Below are 19,989 nucleotides of genomic sequence, written 5' to 3' on the forward strand. Positions count from 1 at the left end.
GCGATCCCACCGGATGGGGCCGCCCTCTTGAAACGCGTCCGCCATCTTGGCCCGGAGATGACGTCATCGTCATGCGCGCGCATCCACCGGAACCGGACGTGACGTCATCGCCATGCGTGCGCGTCCACCGGAACCGGAACCACCGGAACCGGAACCCGAGTGATCTCCCCCTGATGGTGGTACATCCGGTCCCCGTGGGCGTCGCCATCTTGATCCAAGATGGCGGCGCCCATGGGGACCGGATGTGCCGCCATCTTGAAAAAGGCGCCAGGGTGACCCTGTACACTACTTATGACATCTATGACATCGACAACATGGCAGCCCATCCAAAATCCCACACGAACGCCCCACCAAGCCACGGCCACCCCACCCCACCCACCTCTCTCTCTCCCTGACACACGCATTTGGCCGTGATCACTGCGGTTGAGAGAGAGAGAGAGAGAGAGAGAGAGAGAGAGAGAGAGAGAGAGAGAGAGAGAGAGAGAGAGAGTCGCGGGCGGTTCCCTGGGTGAGCCGCCACAGTACCAATGACACAGACCCAGAACATACATTTGATGCTGAAAATAGGGTTACCGTAGTAATTGAGAAAAGTATATATGTTGTATAGTGGAGTTTCCTCCATTTATAAAAGCAGTTACAACTACCGCTAGGGTTTTATTAAGATTATCATTTTGCATTTAGATTAATAAATTGATCTTTGTGTATTTTACTGCAGATGCTGGTATCAGTTGAGGAAGCCAACTTGAACAATTCGTAACGCAAATCCGAATAAAATTCACACTCAGTCTAAAAATGTATCTCATCTTCAACGCGATGGCTGTGACAAAGCTTACATACACCCAGGTGGAGTGGGGACGCGATTATCTCCCAACTTCTATCTCCAAAGGGAGAGAACTGCAACGTAATTTGGCCAACGTGCTTCTGTGTTGCCTATCTATAATTACGCGAACATAAAACGATGTATGTAAAGAGGTCTTGAAACGTCTAAACGTTTTCAGCCTATTTCCATTAATGTGACCAGTGTCATCACAGACATCGTGTAACCATTTTTCTGATTCCAGTGTAGTCAGTTTACTTTCAATTGGTCACGTAATGAAAAGTTGATTAAATAAAATATACTCTAATCTGTTTGGCCAATCAGAGGTCTGAAATCGCAATGACAATCCCTGATGCAGCGCATTTGGTTACTCAAAATAATCAGCAACAGCCGCACTGAGTGGTTAAAAGTGGACACAGTACGTGGACACAGGCGGCGTATAGAGCATTTAGAATCTATTGACAGTATGAATTACAGAATTAGTGCCAGTCCCAGAACATTGATGGACCTAATGTTTTAGGTGTAAACATTGTAAGATTTCCACAGTACTCAATGAGTGATTGAGAGAGTGATATAAACTCTGTCAAAAAAGAAACGCAACCCCTGTCCTCAGATATGAAAAATTCGTTTGAATGAAGTTATTGCTTCCAAACTAAATTTTATTCGAATGTATTGAAATTATACACGTAATTAATGAAGATTACCATCCAAACAACTGCATTTGTACGCATAAGTGTATTTTATTGCTTATTCCGTCACAACGCATGAAATGACCCTCATGGTGACTTCGCACAAATAAAACACATGCAAATCATGAAAATGGCAGTTAATGTAGGGGTGTATAAAAGCCCATGTGCTTTCGTATTATATTCATTCATTTGTCGCCGAAAAGCTGTGTTAAAAATGCCACGATTGAGTGCTGCCGACCGAAATATCGCCATTGGTCGTGTTCAAGCCGGAGAAAGTTTGGAACTGTTGCACGGCACCTAAATGTTCACAAAACAACGATATCCCGACTTTGGAGCCGCTACAACAACTTCAATTTGACCAACGATCGCCCGAGAAGTGGAAGGCCAAGAATCTGACCGCCCTTCAAGATCGGTACATCCGGGTCCATCACCTGCGTAATCGGCATGCCCTACCAACCGTGACTGCCACACAAATACCAGGTTTGAGAGAGTGTCAGCTCAAACGATTAGGAACCGCCTGAAAGAAGCGGGTTTACGTGCCTGTAGACCAGTTGTTGGACCTGTACTACGCCCCTACATCGACGCCGACGACTCAGGTGGTGCAACAACGTAAGGATACGGACTTTACAAAACTGGAGGCGCATCTGGTTTTCTGATGAATCACGTTTTCTTTTGCAACGTCACGACGGAAGACAGCGTCTGTATAGGAGACGTCATAAACGTTTTGCGCCCATCTGCGTCCGACAGGTGGACAAATTTGGCGGAGAAAGCGTCATGGTTTGGGGAACCATCTCATACAACCAGAAATCAGACTTGGTGATCGTTCCAGGGAACCTGACAGCCCAACGTTACATCAACCACGTGTTAGAGCTTCACCTTCTCCCGATTATTGACCAACAGACACAGAGATTTTTCAACGGGACAACGCCCGGCCTCATACTGCACGTGCAACAATGAACTTTCTGCAGAATTCCAACGTCAATGTCTTGCCATGGCCTTCTAAATCACCAGACCTCAACCCTATTGAACACCTGTGGGATACTCTGGATCGACGCGTACGTCAACGTCAGCCGCCGCCACAGATGCTGCAACAGCTCGCCGTTGCACTGCAGGAAGAGTGGAGAGCCATTCCCCAGGAAAGAATCCGGCGTCTTATCCGTTCTTGTCCAAGGAGATGCCGTGCAGTGATTGCAGCGCGTGGTGCTCATACGAGATACTGAGAAAGACGCCCCCCTGGTGACAAACTGGTGTCTGTGAGATGACTTTTGAAATAACAATTTTAAACATGCCCATCTGGGTTATTATTCTGCCAAATTTCAGACTTCTGTCTTAAATAATAAAAATGCCGTGTCGTCCTAAAACTTCAGATCAAAATCTCTAAAATACAGGGGTTGCGTTTCTTTTTTGACAGAGTTTATTTGGGTTTAACACTTCAACGACTATTCTATCTCTGTAACAAAAAAAACAAAAAAATTCAAAGAGATGGTGTGATGCCCATTTTCTGGTGTCCCCGTCGTGTTATTGCTGGAATATTGCTACATGCGGCGTAAAACAAAACTCACTCAAACATTCAAAGAAATGATACCCAATTGTCATACTTATAAAATAGGCATCTATAGTTATTCCTAGTAAAAAAAACCGTGGTATGAATCAAAATAGGTATTATAGAAATTCAGACCGATTTTTCTTAAAAGAAAGATTAAAGTACCGTCGGAAATGCTAGAAAAATAGTTTTTAGCCTTAATATCTTCAGAAAGGTGATAAATGTATTATGTTGTCAATATGTCAACTCACCTATAGTGTACCTAATTTTTATTTCAATTGATTTAACATTCCCATGCATTTAAAGGGCAGTTTACGGAAGAGCATTTGGTATCAAAACAACAACTTAAGAGTTCAACAACAGAATTCTGAAATAGTCTTTACATCTATGCTAATAATAAAGGTGGTGTAAATATATAAATTAACGTTTTTCTTAAACAAATAAATGTTGAATGTTTGTGTTACTTTACTTAATTATCGTTTCTTATTGAAGAAATATTAATATAAATGTTAAGTCTTGATAAATAAGTTTCCCGTCATGCATGCACATCTTTATCACAGCGTCCACTATGGCCAACTATTTGCAGACGATTGTTGCAAAGGTTTATAAGTTTTTTTGTGCTTGAAAAAGACAGAGGTAAGCCTTTCATTAGTATAGAAATGGTTTAATACAGAACTTGTAGAGCTTTTGGTATGTCTTACCAACAAGTTTACAATATTGTAACCAAATCAGACAAGACAGGGACCGTCTCAAAAGCAAAAACCGGGACGTAAAACCATCCTTGAGTACTTAGACGGGCGGTCTACAAACTTTAGGAGAATAATAATATATATATTCTAAAGTTCTAAAGAAGCTACACCAGTGACTTCGTTAAAGCTTTGGCCAATGTTCACAACTAGATTAAACTGACCGAATTACATCCATATTTTTGCAATGAAATATACCGTTGACATGCAAAACATTTATTACAACGTTGCACAGTTTTACAATCAATCGATAAGATAACACAAGTGACAGGATTCTTTCCAATGTACAGTAATTCGTATGTTAATTTCACAACAAACACACATACACAAATGATCCCTTACATAACCAATACGTATACTATACGTACACATATTCAACATTTTGAAGAAAACATCTATTGAGATGACCCCTCGCCCGAGCGTTTGCTCGGGTGTCAATTTCACCTGTCGATACCGTGCATGCTGATGACGTAACACAGGCAGTTATTGTTTGTATCAAATAACGTCCCACTACCTCTTATTTTTCTAAGTTTTTGGTATTTTCATCAGTAAAAACGCATTTTAGGGCATGTCTCAAAATTTATTCCCTCGGTCTACATTAGGTATTATAAGGTGATATTTGTTATTTAAGTAACTGTAATACCTCAGAATTTTAAATATAAGTCAAAAAGCATTTTTCTAGCATTTCCGACAGTACTTTAATAAAATCACTGTAATGGGACTTTCCCATTCGAAACTATTTGTAATATAACGTAATTGTTAATTGTACATACCAAGTTGAAAAGGATGGATCATTTCTAAACGAAAATGCACATTTGTCTGGTACTAACCTGAAGTGACATCTTTTGTGACCTAAACAAATCACACATTCAGGAATGACTGTACGCTCTTATTCTATCTTTATACCGTGTTACTTCCAGAAAACAAGCTATCATCAAATATTTTTCCAAGACAGAAAAGGGGGGGGGTGGGGGAAGACAAAACATGGTCACATGTTATTCCCTAGTCCGGTGGATAGAGTGCCTGCCTGTAGAGAAGAAGGTCGGAGGTTCGATCCCAAGGCTGCTTCAAACCAGAAGTCGTTGCCCTCCCTCTCAGGGTGGCGCTCGGGATTTACAAATTGTAGTATGCTAGTATGCTGTGTCTGTCTGAAGCTAGCACCACAATACCAACATCAGTCCGGACGAGTATACGCAGTCAGTCACACACGCACACACGTACATACGCACGCACGCACACACGCACACACATACGGGCGCAAAAACACAATTCACACACACTCTCTCTCTCTCTCACACACAAACACACACAAACAGCCAAGCCACATGTCCACACATATATTATGTAAACACACAAAGACTCACAACTCTCACACACAAATATAAAAGCACACACAGATATACAAACACACACATACACTCACTCACACTCAAACACACAATTTTTCTGGTGTCCCCCGCCGTGATATTGCTGGAATATTGCTAAAAGCGGCGTAAAACTAAACTCAGTCAGTCAGTCAAACACACAATTCAACAGACATTAGTATTTGAATGGAAGTTGTAGCAATCTTGGACGCTACGTGAACCTCCATTTTACTTCACCTCTTGTTATTATATACTCATGCCAATAATGGTTGTCACCCCCCCCACCCCACCCACACCCCTCTAATTAAACAAATTGACGGGGGTGACAACCATTATTGGCATGAGTATAGAATCTTGACATTGCTATTTTTCATCAATTTGTAACGGTAAATATCAGACACCTCCTTACAGTACCAAGTACAGGACTCGCTTAGTACCAGACGTTTGTTTACGTGAGGAACCTTGTAATGAATCCCTGAACACCGTGTGAAGTCCGTGTTTTAACGAAATTCTGTTTATTGATGGAGCAAAAATGAAAATGCAAAGTACAAAAAAACAAAACAAAAACAATGGCGAAGAATGTTATCTATACAAAGAGCATGTACAACTTTAGTCGGACAATTTAAAGTCCACACCTACTGTAGCTTTTAGCATATATAATTATCCGTGTTTATCACACAAAACACAACTAAATAATAAAACACAACAACCAAAAACCAATTAAACAAAATATACAAAAATATGATTATACACCTGTACACAAGGGAGATAATCAGTGTTAGAATGTTTCGTCCCTAGTAACAAGAAGAGATAAATCAGTATGAACATTACACAGTATCAACAAAGATTCCTCTAATTCACAGTATAGTCGGTTATTTTCAAATTATGAAGTCTTTCATAAATACAAATAACGCTATGATTACTTGGGTTAAAGGCACACTGTCACCATACTTCCCTAAAAATATATAATGCATACCTCTCCATAATAGTATCACCCTTCATGGAAGCTACCATATAGAATTTATGGACACTCGAGCCCTCTACCGGCGGAACATGATTTCAAGGGTTATGTTCCTTGAAGTGCTCTTTATGAATGACATGTGATTGAAACCAGTTCGACTAACACCGACAACACTGCGTGCGACAGTTGTTTACATTCCATATATGGAAAGTGTTCTCTGTTTGGAAGCTGTTTGCTTCGAAATTTCAATTATCGTTTTCAGGCAAGTCGTAAGGGATAATACATCTTTTGTTGCATGAATAGGAAGCTAAAGTGAGTACATGTGCCCCAATTAATATGGGCCAAAATATTGTCGAAAATGTTTGACATTGTGCCTTTTATTACATTATTACGATAAAGGCTAACACTGATTCATGCAACGTGACTTCAACAATGTGAACTAATACAAATACACCCATAAAACACCAAGTAAGTGAAACACATTCACATACTACAAATAATTAAAATGTGGACAGTTTACATTCAAAGAAGAGGGAACCCTGGGCACGGAGTTATCATGTGATTCCGTTTTGTTGTGGAGTGCTTGTGACCTGATGATAACAGTTTGGAGATTTTACGTGCGGGTCCCGATAACACGCGTCTTTTGCGCGCGGATTTGCAACTGTTATTTATTATTATTGGATATTTATATAGCGCACATATCCACGCACTAGTGCATGCTCATGGCGCTGGTATTTTTTCCCTCGATCATTGGATGCCAATCTCAACGGCACATCTTATTATCAGTCTCAGCTCCCTGGAGAGTATACAACTCTTGCTGCCAAAAGGCGCACCGAGTTAGTGCAGCTTTCCAATCCTTACGAGGTACCCATTCATAGCTGGGTGGACTGGGACATAGTCACAGTGCTTTGTCCACGTTTTTCTGCACGTTGCTGTACCCGCAACTTTTCTTTTGCAGTCATGTGGCCACCATCTGGTCATATACCAACGGATTCGTGGGTGCTTTTGAGTGCACAGGGTTGTGCGTTGTACACTAGGGGTTGTGACAACACTGAAAGAGTCTGCACACAAAGTTGACTCCAAGACTTTTACACCCTGTCACAGGTGGGCTCGATCCGACACCTCATGCTCGCTGGATCACTATCCTGGCACCTTAGCCAGTTCGCCCACCACGCCCCAGAGGTTGGTGTTAGTTTGCTGTTTAACGCTGTACTCAGCAATATTACGACGGTCTGTAAATAATCGAATCTGGACCAGACAATCCCATGATCAGCATTATGAGTACCAATCTACTCATTTGGTGAGTGAGTGAGTGAGTTTAGTATTACACCGCACTCAGCAATATTCCAGCTATATGGCGGTGGTCTATAAATAATCGAGTCTGGACCAGACAATCCAGTGATCAACAGCATGAGCATCGATCTGCGCAATTGGGAACCGATGACATTTGTCAACCAAGTCAGCGACCTTTACAACCCGACCCCGTTAGTCGCCTCTTACGACAAGAATGGGTTGCTGAAGGTACATTCGAACTCGGACTTTCACCGGTTACTCATGTGGGAACCGATGACATGTGTCAACTAAGTCAGCGAGCGAGCCTGACCACCCGGTTCCATTACTTTCCTTTTACGACAAGCATGGATTGCTGACGACCAAATCTGACTCGAATATCTACGGGTGATATTGCAGACTGTAATGATAAACAACAAGAAAACAAATAAGAACATGTGTTCAGGTTGGACAATATGTCGATATGTTCTTGACTTTACAGTTGTCATCTTGTCAAAAAAATATGACGCACTTTGAAATCTTTAGACGAACATCAGACGTAATTATCTGCCTCACGGATTCAGGTGGTGGTTAAAAGGCAAAGTAAACAGTGATGAAAATTTTATGTTTGAAACACGAACAAACAATGATACTATATTCTATGATTTAACCTTTGCTTGTTGTTTAGGTAATCCACGAGAAAAATGTCTCCTTCAGCCATCTCCAAAAACGCTTCAAGATACTAGTGTCACCACCTTCAATCTTTTCTCGTATCTGTTTACGAGCCTGTTCAAGTTGCAGCTCTTCATTCCTACGTTCAAATTCTTCTTCCATCTGTTTCTGCTCAATATGCATCTGTTTCTGAAGCTTTCTTTCCATGTTTTCCAACGCTTCATCATGCTCTGCCTGTCGTTTCTTTTCTTCATCCAGACGTCTCTTCTCTTCTTCCTTTTCTCTCAGTTCTACGGCTTTTAGTTGTCTTCTCAACCGATCTACTTCGTCCCTTTCTTTACGTTCTTTTTCAAATTGTATCACCTTTTCTTGCATTTGACTATGCTGTCTTTTTAACTCTTCTTCCATGGCAGCGGCTTCTTTTTTCAGTTTCTCCTCGAGTAGCATCTGCCTCTTTTCTTCAAGTTTTTCATTCTTCACAGCTTCCCGAATATCAGCTTCACATCTCTGGTACATCTCATTTGTGTAGCATTCGCCTCCATTTCCGTCAACCATGCATCTTACCTTGTCTATCAATTCTTTGCTAAATTCCTCCTTTTCTTCATTCGTCCCTCTGTTGTTGACAGCAATACAACGAAAATTTGAATTATTCAGAAACTCCTTCAGTGTCGTTTGAATATCTCCAAGAAAGTTTTCAAAGGTTTCACCGTCCCTTTCCAAGTCATCCTTCCCAGTAAATACAACAATGACGAATCTTTTAGCTTCTTGTCCAAACCACTGCAGGAACGTTTCAAGTGTATTTTTGTCTTCTTCGGTGAATCTTCCTATTCTCAAAATGAAAAGAATGGCGTGTATTCCAGGAGATGACATACCCACACATTTCATGATCTCTTGCTTGATGTCTTCATGTGATCTGTTTGTGTCATAAAAGCCCGGGACATCAACAAGTTGCAAGTCGTACCCAAAACGGTTGAAGGAATGCTGTTTACATATCTCTGTAACAGACTTTGCCCTCGCTGATGCTTTGAATATCTGTTCTCCACATATTGTATTTCCTGTGGCACTTTTACCTACTCCAGTCTTTCCAACAAGTACCATTCGAATTTCCCTCTCCAGAAAACCGGAACCTTTTCCTGTGAAGGAGAATAGCGAACCTAACACACTCTACTTAACAGAACATTAATTACATCAGTTGACTGCAAATTGAACTTCTTGATAGAAACTATTTCTAAGCGTTATTTTCAAGGCACTCATTATAGTGGACCTATTTCAGACTTTTATTGCCAGATCATTCATTGTGAACGTGTGTGTGTCATTGCAAAAAAGAGAACCTATTGCAAAATATTTGTATCAGTGTGTCTGTTTCTTGTTCAGTATGGTTGGTTTGTTGTTTAACGCCGCACTCAGCAATATTCCAGCCATATGGCGGCAGGCAGTAAGTAATCAACAGCATGAACATCGATGCAATAAAATGTGTCAACCAAGTCAGCGGGCCTGGGCAATGGATGCCGTTAGTCACATCATACGACAAGCATTGGTTGCTCAAGACGAACTCTGGCCCGGATCTTCATGGGTTTCAAAACAGTATGAGGGTCCTGATCTCAACAGTAGTACTTGATGTCGAAGCTCGCTAATCCATGCCTGCTTGACGAACTAATGATCAATGTAAATGGGAAAGTATGGCCTGCCTCAAACGATACCACAGTAATGTAAACCGGGTAAAAGAAAGTTATCACTGTAAAAGTAATTGTACATAAAACGAAAACAGGTTTGAACCCAAGCAGGAAACGTTCACCAAAATGTAACATGGTCCCAGTAACAGCGAAACTGTCCAAAAACTTCGAACGAATCGATGTTGGACAGAGCAAGCATGCAGTAATCAAAACACCACCACGAATATTCCAAACTTTGCACAAGCACAACGAGACAGGGCGATCGGTATGGCCAATATCGGGGATTCACAACGTCAGCTGGCAAGAACAGTATCCAGACCATCATCAGCAAATTGATAAACTGCTGCCAGCAAACAGACCATACCTAGGACCACCTAAGATAGGGAAGACCAAGAGTCACGACACCAGTCGAAGACCGGTAACCTCCGGAACAGATTTGTTACTTAGATTGCACGAGGACACGCTCTCAGTAGGTGAACAGTCCTATGACGTCATGGTGTGGATGGTATACGAGCCTACAGACCCTTCTGTGGAAGGCCCCTGACCCATCTACACTGTCAACGCAGACTGCAATGGGCACGAACTGTAGGTCGGTGGCAGCGACGTGACTTGGCGAAAGTACTCTTCACAGCTGGTTCGGTACAATGGCAGAGTTCGAGTTCTACAGGATAGCGACTGGCGCCAAAAAGTTCATCCATTCGATGGTGGAAGCGTCATGGGCGCATTTTGTGGCCAGAGAATAATAAGACTGCTTATCATCTAAGGACATTGCCCAGCGGGATGAAGTGTTGATACTTCCTTTTAATGCCCTTTATGCGAACCAAGAGTCAAGAGGAGTCATTTTGCAGCATGACCACGCAAGGCCTCACAACACGAACCTATGGAACAGGAATCCTGCTGACGTCATCCGCCGACTGACGACGTCAATAAAGGAGACGTGCTCGGAGTGGTGTCCCTGACTCCTGTCTCATTATGTGACTCTTTATTCACTTTTTGATTAGACTCAGATTTGCATATTAATATTTAATTTTGACCCCTTGACTCGTTCCAAATGAATTGTGGCAAATGCAAGACCGGCATTACAATACGTTTTCAGTTAATTTATTGGGAAATGATTCCTATTTGTAAAAGAATTGTAGTAAAAGTAAAAGTAAAGTGAAGTCGGGATAACTTTCTTTTGCCCGGTAGTTTAGTTTCAATGCAGCAATAGTGTATAACTTAAGCAAACGACTGGATAGGAACATACCTTTATTGGCCATTGTGAAGGGTGTTGCCATCTGAACAATCTGAAAGGATAAGAAAATGGTATAAACACAACTGTGTTTATCATTGTTCAGTTATCAAATAGTAGACTTTGCCTATGTGTAAAAAGCAGAGCGATAACTGTTTATATGGACTTATTCTAGACACATCAACCCTTCCTTCTCAGTAAATATTACTGACAGAATGATACATAGAACTAACCAGAGAAATGAGTGAGTGAGTGAGTGAGTGAGTGAATGAGTATGGTTTTACGCCGCTGTTAGCAACATTCCAACAATATAATGGCGGGGACACCAGAAATGGGCTTCAGACATTGTATCCATGTGGGGAGGCGAACCCAGGTCATCTGTGTGACGAGTAAACGCCTTAATCACTAGGCTACCCCTACCGCCCTTCCAGTGATAATATATATTCTTCCAAATACTATTTAAAAAAAACCACACACACACCCGAAAAAACCCCAAAACACACAAAAAACACACCTTGCCATGGCCACAATGTGCATACATACAGTATTAGGCGTTATTGCCTTTACATAACGTTTAGGCCCATATCCCGTACTGTCTTTGTGATACTGTACACATACTCTCCCAAAAAAGAAACGCATATAGGAATTTCAACTGTATTTTTATGTTTATTTTGAAACATCTTGTAGGCTTTATGAGTCAATGAAATATATCGAAATTGCACACTGGGAATGCAGACTTCTCCGTCTGTGGCACCAACTCGAGGAAAGTCACTTTGAGTGTCACATGGAGACGTGTGGTGGCGCTGAAGTCAATACCTCGTGTGACCACCGTGGGCATCCAGAACTGCACGGCATCGCCTCGGCATCGAACGAATAAGTTTCAGAATCTCGTGTTGCCCGATCGCAGCCCACTCTGCCTGTAGTGCCTGTGCGTGTTGCTGAAGTGTCTGGGGCTGAGGGTTACGGCGTCGCACCCGTCTATCCAGGGCATCCCACAGATGTTCGATCGGGTTTAAGTCCGGTGATCCTGAGGGCCAGGGGAGCACATTGATGTTGTGGTTCTGGAGGAAGTCTCTAGTGTGACGTGCTGTGTGGGGCCTGGCATTGTCCTGTTGAAACAGCTCCCTCTGGCGATAAATGATTGGAAGGAGGTGTGGGCGTAGGATTTCGTCACAGTACCGTTGAGCTGTCAGGTTGCCCTGGATCATCACCAGATCACTTCTCCTACGGCAGGAGATCTCTCCCCACATCATAACACTGTCCCGGCCGAATCTGTCCACCTGGGGAACGCAAGCGTCGGCGAAACGTTCACGTCGACGTCTGTACACCCGCATTCTTCTATCGCGTCGTTCCAATAGAAATCGTGATTCATCACTGAACCAGATTCTACACCAATTCGGCAGGTTCCAGGCCTGCACGTTAGTGTACCATTGAACTCGATGTCGACGATGTTGTTGTCGAAGCACAGGGCCAAAATAAGGTCTTCTGGCACGTATAACAGCCTCTCTCAACCTGTTCCCGACGGTCTGTGCAGAAAGCCTCCTCAATCCGGGTATATGTCGAGCGGTACTGGTCGCCGTAGCTGTTCGATGACGCAGGTGATGTACCCGGATGTAGCGATCCTGCGCCGCAGTTGTCGCTAAAGGTCGCCCACTACGAGGGGGCATCTGCTACCGAATTCTGCCGGCGATATCGCTCCCAGAGCCGTGAAATGGTGCTTTGGTGAACATTCAAGCATCCGGCAACTGCACGTTGAGACTGGCCAGCTTCAAGCAAACCAATGGCGATATGACGGTTGGCTTCACTTAGACGTGGCATTTTGCGTTCGTCAACAATATTCCAAATACCATGAATAATCGACAGGCAGTGATCAACCTTTTATACCCATCATTGAGACTATCTGATCCCCAACTTTCACGTGCATTGCATATGAATTGTGTATTCTGTGACACTACACGCCGAAATTGAAAATCATGCTGTTAAATACGGGTATTTTACGGATGGCACGTTTTGTTGTGATGTTTCAAAACATAAACACCATAGGACAGAGCAAAACCTTTTGTAAAATGAATCACGTTTTCATTCATTGCTACATGAAATTGCTATTTTCATGATGCGTTTCTTTTTTGAGAGAGTATATTATCTTATTCAAGTCAACGATTATCTCCCTTGCCCTAACAGTTCTTCACCGCATCGTTTGTTAAGTTAAACACGACTACAAGAGACATCGCGGTGTCATGGTTTCATGAACATGAAAGGAAGTCTCTCGCGTGGTTTCATGCGAATGCAGTACCTTTTGCATACCTGTATAATGAGTACATATTAAGTGAGTTTTGATATAGCTATAAGTACATGTGAGGATATGTCAGTTCAGTCAAAAACAACACCACAACTTACTAGTGTCAGTTTAACCTTAACGTGTGTGACACTTCATCCCACGATGGCTGGCGTATGAAATTCGTAACTCCATTTACATTATGTTAAATAGTGAGTTTAGTTTTACGCCGCTTATCTTATAGCAATATTCCAGCAATATCACGGCGGGGAACACCAGAAATCGGCTCCACACATTGTACCATGTCTTAGACGTGACGAGTGAGGGATTGAACCACTAGACTTCTCCGCTGTCTCTTATGCTCAATGGAAATGTTCATAGTTTAAGAATATTAGGATAATTCATCGCATGGTTAAATAGTGCAAGGTTAAATGAATGCATATGATAAGTGGTTAAATATTTATTTACATCTTGTAACAGTAAAGTTATCAGCACTACTCACCAGCTATGTGCTAACTGTGCCCTAGTCCAGCTTCAATTACAATGCGGCGTGTTACCACGTCCCTTTGGTATATACTGACTGCCTCCAGTTACAAGTTGTCACATGACCAGACCAACCAATCATGTACGCAAATACGTCATATGTTTGTTCAGTATAATAGCCACGTGTGTTATGTGACATACAAGCGTAGTCTAGAGTGTTCGCTCGTCACGTCGAAGACCCAGGTTCGATTCCACACATGGGTACCGTGAGTAAACCCAATTTTTGGTGTTTCCCGCCTTGATATTAATGGAATATTCCTAAAAGCGGCGTAAAACTAAACTCACTCACTGTAACACACGATGTCCTTCTAAAGACAGGCAGAGAAAATATGTTCAGTTTTCTACCTAACACCACCAATGGCACCACTACCACCACAACGACTGCTAGTACTACTACTTTGTTACTAGCAACGTTACTACTGCTGTTTATTCTTTTGATGCATATTGACGTTTTGATTCCGGTTATCACAGGAATCGTTAATGAAAGTGTGAGTTGATGGTCTGTAGTTTATGACTTCATTAGAAGCTTGACTTGGATTCATCAGAATTAAAAACTACAGACCTGTTAAGGTCCGTGTGTCTTCACTTCCATGTCAGTATGATCTTATGGACAAATTTCAGCCTGCATACAGAAGGGGTCATAGTTATGAATCTGCACTACTCCGTGTTCTCAATGATTTGCAAGTTGCTGTTGATAATGGACAAGTTGGACTACTCGTATCCCTGGACCTGTCTTCAGCGTTTGCCACGATAGACAACGAAAGACTCCTCAGAACACTGGAGACTAACATTGGTGTGATTGGAACCGCCCTCAGCTGGAATTAATCCTACCTGTCCAACCGAACACAATCTGTGATTGTCAGGGTCACACATCAGATCAGACTGTTCTCAGTATGGCGTTCCACAGGGGTCAGTTCTGGGCCCTATTCTATTCACCCTGTATACGTGTGAGCTTGGTCAACTGATTGCTGTCAATGAGGTAGGTCATCACTTGCATGCAGATGACTCTCAGTTGAATCGTCTAAACATGGAGGTCTGCATTGATGACATTAAGCAATTGATGAACATAAATATGACCAAGCTGAATGACAGCAAGACAGAAGCTTTGCTAGTGGGTACTCGTACCAATTGTGCCAAAGTGAAGGAAGCTCAGATATTTTCGGGGGAAGTCTGACCTTCAGTTTTGAGACAAAGTCAAGAACCAGGGTTTCCGACTTGACGATGAACTCTCCTTGGAAGCAAACATCAGTCAGACGATAAGGTCCTGTCACTACCAGCTACGAGACATCAGGGCTATCAGACACCTTCCTCCCACAAATGCAATCCATGCTCTTGTGCGCTTTTTGGTGTTATATGGACTACTGCAGCAGTATGGCTAACATATCAAACGAGCAACTCGAGAGGTTGCAACGTGTTGAAAACACAGCAGCCAGGATTCTGATGAGGAGCAAGAAATCATTCCACATAACTCCATTTCTAATCCAGCTTCACTGGCTTCCTGTTTAAGCAAGGATTGAATACATGATACCATCCTTAGCTTATCAATGCTATCACCATTCTGCTCCTGCCTATCTGTCAAAACTCACAAAACGCTATGAACCACCATGACAACTTTGATCTGATGAGCTGTGTCTCCTCTGTGTGCCAAACCCAAAGCTTAGATGGTTTGGGAAAAGATCCTTTTCCTTCAATGCAGCAACATTGTGGAATGAACTGCCTATTTTTGAAACAAAATTGAAAATCTCTGCACTTTCAAATGGACATTAAAGACCTACCTGTTTAATCAATTTTAAAACACAGCCTAATCTTTCCCCCAGTTACAAACTTTAAACATACCAGAGGACTTTTGTTAGCGCTTTGAGCATTCACCTAGGGAATGGAGTTAAGCGCAGTTTATTATTAGTTTTACAGATTAGGAAGAAAGATGCAGCAGAGAGGGCTCGGATGATCCTGGCACAGTCAGGCTGGCAAGGCCCATCATCAGCTCAGGGTTCTTGCCCCCTCTACATGCAGCCTAGACAGCGAATGGGACTTCTCCAAGGAAACGCTGCCTACTCGGACCAACCAAGAACTTTCCGGAGAATATGATGGCTCCCAACACTGCAGCATGTGTCAGAAGGGCTTTGCTCCCCGGCGGTGGAGAACCCGGGCACACTCCTGATCTGCGCCAAGAGATCAGGAGTACCCAACCATAGGAACTGAGAACAATCGGGAGCCTGACGACAGTGTACTTGGGATACAAGCGAGACATTTCAAAGGCGAGGTCCGCATACTTGCCATGCTTTTCCTGAATCATGTCAATCACTTTGCTGTCAAAAGGGACAAAAAATCCTATGACATAAATAATGTCATTGGCTTTATCAAAAAGGAAAAGATCAGGTTTGTTGGCTGGAATTCTTCTGAGGCTGTATATGGGCCTAGTCCACAAAAGTTTTAAAGCAGCATTTTCCATAAGGCCCTGGGATTGTTCAGGGTCGTATCATGGATGGACCTCGTGGTCAAAGCCACAGGCACGTCGGTAGTAAAAGCAACGAGCCATGCCATCATGTCGTTTAAAGTATGTTGTTTGTACCAGACAGTCCATTGATAAACACCATGAGCATCAACCAAGTCAGTGTGTCTTACCACCCGATCCCGTCAGTCGCCTCTTACGACAAGCATGGGTTCCTGAAGACCAGATATAACCCGGGTCTTCACGGGTTCTCATTTCTGTACAAACGAGAACGCGGTGACTAAGTCGGAATGCACAAACCAACAGTAAAACCAGTTTTAGGGGGTGTACACTGCAATGTGTTTAACAACTCACAGCATGTTAGGTGGCTCTCACCACTGTCTACATTCAACCTTCTCACAACCACGCCTACAACTTTAAAACGCAAAAACATTTAGCTGTCTTTTCAGACACCGTCTTTACTTATATGGATTGAGCATGAGTGAATAAAGTACATTGTATATAAGAAACTCGCTCCATGTTAAATCATAAAGTGATCGTATTGAAATGCATGACAGCGGAACTGCATTTAACGTCAGTGGATTGAAACATGCAGTTAGCAGATGTCGTATGTGTGAACCATGGCGATAGAATTCATGGAACGTATATATTCCAGCTATATGTCGGCGGTCTGTAAATAATCGAGTCTGGACCAGACAATCCAGTGACCAACAGCATGAGCATCGACCTGCGCATTTGGGATACGATGACATGTGTCAATCAAGTTAGGAAGTCTGACCCCCAAATCCCGTCAGTCGCCTCAGCATGGGTTGCTGAAAACCAATTCTGACCTGGACTTCACGGGTTTCAAAACAGAATGAGTGTCATAATCTCTGCAGGCGTACTTGATCCCGAAGTTCGCTAATCCCTGACTGCTTGACGAACTAATGATCAATTTATAAAGGGAAAGCACGCTGCCTCTTACGACAAGCATGGGTTGCTGAAAACCAATTCACACCCGGATCTTCACGGACATGTTAAGTTATAATCAGATGGTTATATAGTACAGTAAAAATACTTTATCTCAAGGTTTGATGTTTCAAAATAAAAGTTGGTCCATGCTTATCCCTTATCGCGTCATCAGTCATGTGTCAAACTTCGGATAACTGGAAGTATCTACGTATATGTATGTATATAACGTTGTAGATACATGCCTTTTAAATACGAGGAGTTTAATGCATAAAGAACTTGAGTAACAGCAGAAGTCTTGCCATTGTTCATTCCAACTGTGTGTAGTCTGGGTTGTACCAGCACATATGTAGTTAAACGGACTTCAGCCTGTTCTGCAGCGAATATTCTCACGGTTTCGACTTACGAAAATAAACACGAGTAGGTATATTTTACACAGCTCAGGACACACAATGCATTCCTAAGCCGAACAATTACATTCCTAAGCCGAACAATTACATTCCTAAGCCAAACAATATACATTCCACAGGTAAGAGCCTGAAATATTCAGGCTCGGTTAGGCTCGAGTCACATTCCACAGGTAAGAGCCTGAAATATTCAGGCTCGGTTAGGCTCGAGTCACATTCCACAGGTAAGAGCCTGAAATATACAGGCTCGGTTAGGCTCGAGTCACATTCCACAGGTAAAAGCCTGAAGTATTCAGGCTCGGTTAGGCTCGAGTCACATTCCACAGGTAAGAGCCTGAAATATTAACCGTTAGTTCCATATTACACTGTAATCACATTCAACAATTACTCAGTTATAATGTAGCGAATTAAGGGTTAATAGTCACCCAGATACGCAATCAAGCGACCTTATTTTCACATACAGATTTGAAAGAGATTACAGGTGACGCACATGTTGCAGGTCTTACATAAACGCCGTAGTTGGTGAGCATTTATCGACTGGTTTAAAAGGGCGGTATCATAGCGTTATTCAACAGCCATAGGGGCGCAATCTCGCCTGTTTTCATACCAAGCGATAAAATAGGACATCGAGTGCTAACAAACACTGCTCACTGCAGAAGTAGCCATGATTTGTAATATCTTTTGAATCACATTGCGCAGAGAGTAGACTAGTCTGTCTCACAGTCCCTGAACCACATTAATTTCCCTACTGCCAAACCCTCTCTGCAGTGCTAAAGCCCTAAATAAAGCAAGTCTAGATTTCTTCAGGTTCAGGGTCTGTTAACATCTGCAAGAAAACTAACTCACTTTGGGGGTCGGATTACAAAGTAAACATATCTAACTACCATGGCTGGCTGGACCAACATCCTCACCAGTGGCCTGGAATCTTGCCTCACATTTTCATCTGTCAACACTTAATTAACAAGCACATTGGGTGACATGAAGCTATAGTGGAGGCCTTGTGCACAGTTTCTGGTCTTGAAGAGACAAATCAAGCAAAATCTTGGGGAAAGGTTCCTCCTGAATGTACTGTTGTAAAAAGTATTGTTTCATTGTCTGAATTGGGTCCACACATAGCAGCTCAATTGTAAATGCGGTTAAGGATTCAATTGTAATTAAAACAAGGGTTATTTTTCTTATTCCTGATATAAGATTATTGTGTGAAACTCTGGTGTGTTTTGAGTATCTCTTGTTATCTAATTGCTCAACAGTAACACATATGGCAGGGACCGTTTAGAACTCATGAAGAGTGAGTGAATGAGTTTGGGTTTACACCACATTCGGTAATATTCCATATATGGCGGCTGTCTGTAAATAAGGACCAGACAATCCTGTGGTCAACAACATGAGCATCTACGCAATTGGGATACGATGACATGTGTCAACCAAGTCAGCAAGCCTGACCACCCGATCCCGTTAGTCGCCTTCTCATGAAGAACCAAATTCAAAAGGCACAGCATCTCGGAATTAAATCATGTTTACCTTCGTGATGTGATTGAGGCATGCAAGGTGAAATCTAGTGAGGATGATGTAGTATCTAGAAATACCCAGAACATCTTCAAGCGTAAAACAGACGCTGGCCCCATTGAACAGTTTGTTTTAAAAAAGGTGGTTATCTATATCCTCTTCGCATATAAACAAATGGAAACTGATGATTTTGGAGATAAGTTCAAATTCATAAATAATTTTGTTAGTGTTCCAGACAGATCTTGCACCTTGGTCATCTAGTGTCAAAGTGACATTGTAGGCTGCAAGTTTCCAAACAGTAAAATGTTAGGCAGTAGGGGCATTTGACCGGCCCACGTGAGGTGATAACAGCATGGAGATAGGACAGGGCTTAACATATGTCGTAATACCTCAATTTTACGCTCTAAAAGTTAATCTCATACCAAACAACATTTGCTGCATTAAGAACGTTTCATCAAGTTTTGTGAAAAATTTACATGATTATGTGAAAAACGATTTTTCGTCAACTGTATCTCTCCATGTGCAAGCAGCTGAAAAACGCCCAGATATGTACCGCAGGAAAACAAATACAGAATCTCACCCAAGTGTCTACTGATATCAATTATATCAACACGAGTTGATAAAGTTACAAATATCCGAGGCTTGCCGAGGATTTTTTTACCTTTATCAACGACTGTTGATATAATTGATATCAGTAGACACGAGCTCTGTATGATTGGCATTTAGAAGTTGGTGACTTATAAGAAAGTAAGATTGTTTATGGATAACAACTGTACTACCATTAGACTTGCAGAGGGTCAATAAATATGCCTTTCACTTATATTGTTATCTGATGGTTGTATGATGTGACTTCTAATTGGTAATGACCCCAGCAAGTGTAGCCCCAATGCAGA

At 42.2% G+C, this 19,989-nt stretch overlaps 1 protein-coding gene and 1 long non-coding RNA gene across 2 annotated transcripts; both read right to left on the bottom strand.

Moving 5' to 3' along the window:
• Positions 1–8,073: 8,073 nt before the first annotated feature.
• Positions 8,074–8,699, bottom strand: LOC124290113 (DNA ligase 1-like). The gene has a single exon (XM_046726811.1). The coding sequence runs from the start codon at positions 8,614–8,616 to the stop codon at positions 8,074–8,076; it is 543 nt and encodes a 180-aa protein (XP_046582767.1). The 5' UTR covers positions 8,617–8,699.
• A 73-nt stretch (positions 8,700–8,772) lies between these two features.
• Positions 8,773–13,831, bottom strand: LOC124290086. Its single transcript, XR_006901829.1, has 3 exons — positions 13,743–13,831; positions 10,953–11,020; positions 8,773–9,194 (listed from the first exon to the last, which is right to left on the bottom strand). It is a non-coding gene; the product is annotated as an uncharacterized LOC124290086 (long non-coding RNA).
• Between the last annotated feature and the right edge of the window lie 6,158 nt (positions 13,832–19,989).

Source organism: Haliotis rubra, unplaced genomic scaffold (genome assembly GCF_003918875.1).
Source record: "Haliotis rubra isolate DU_JTF1 unplaced genomic scaffold, ASM391887v1 Scf1120, whole genome shotgun sequence".
Lineage (NCBI taxonomy): Eukaryota > Metazoa > Mollusca > Gastropoda > Lepetellida > Haliotidae > Haliotis > Haliotis rubra.

What these genes read in the sequence shown, in the direction of transcription:
- LOC124290113 (XM_046726811.1), bottom strand. Translation starts at nt 8,616, where the DNA reads ATGGTTGACGGAAATGGAGGCGAATGCTACACAAATGAGATGTACCAG.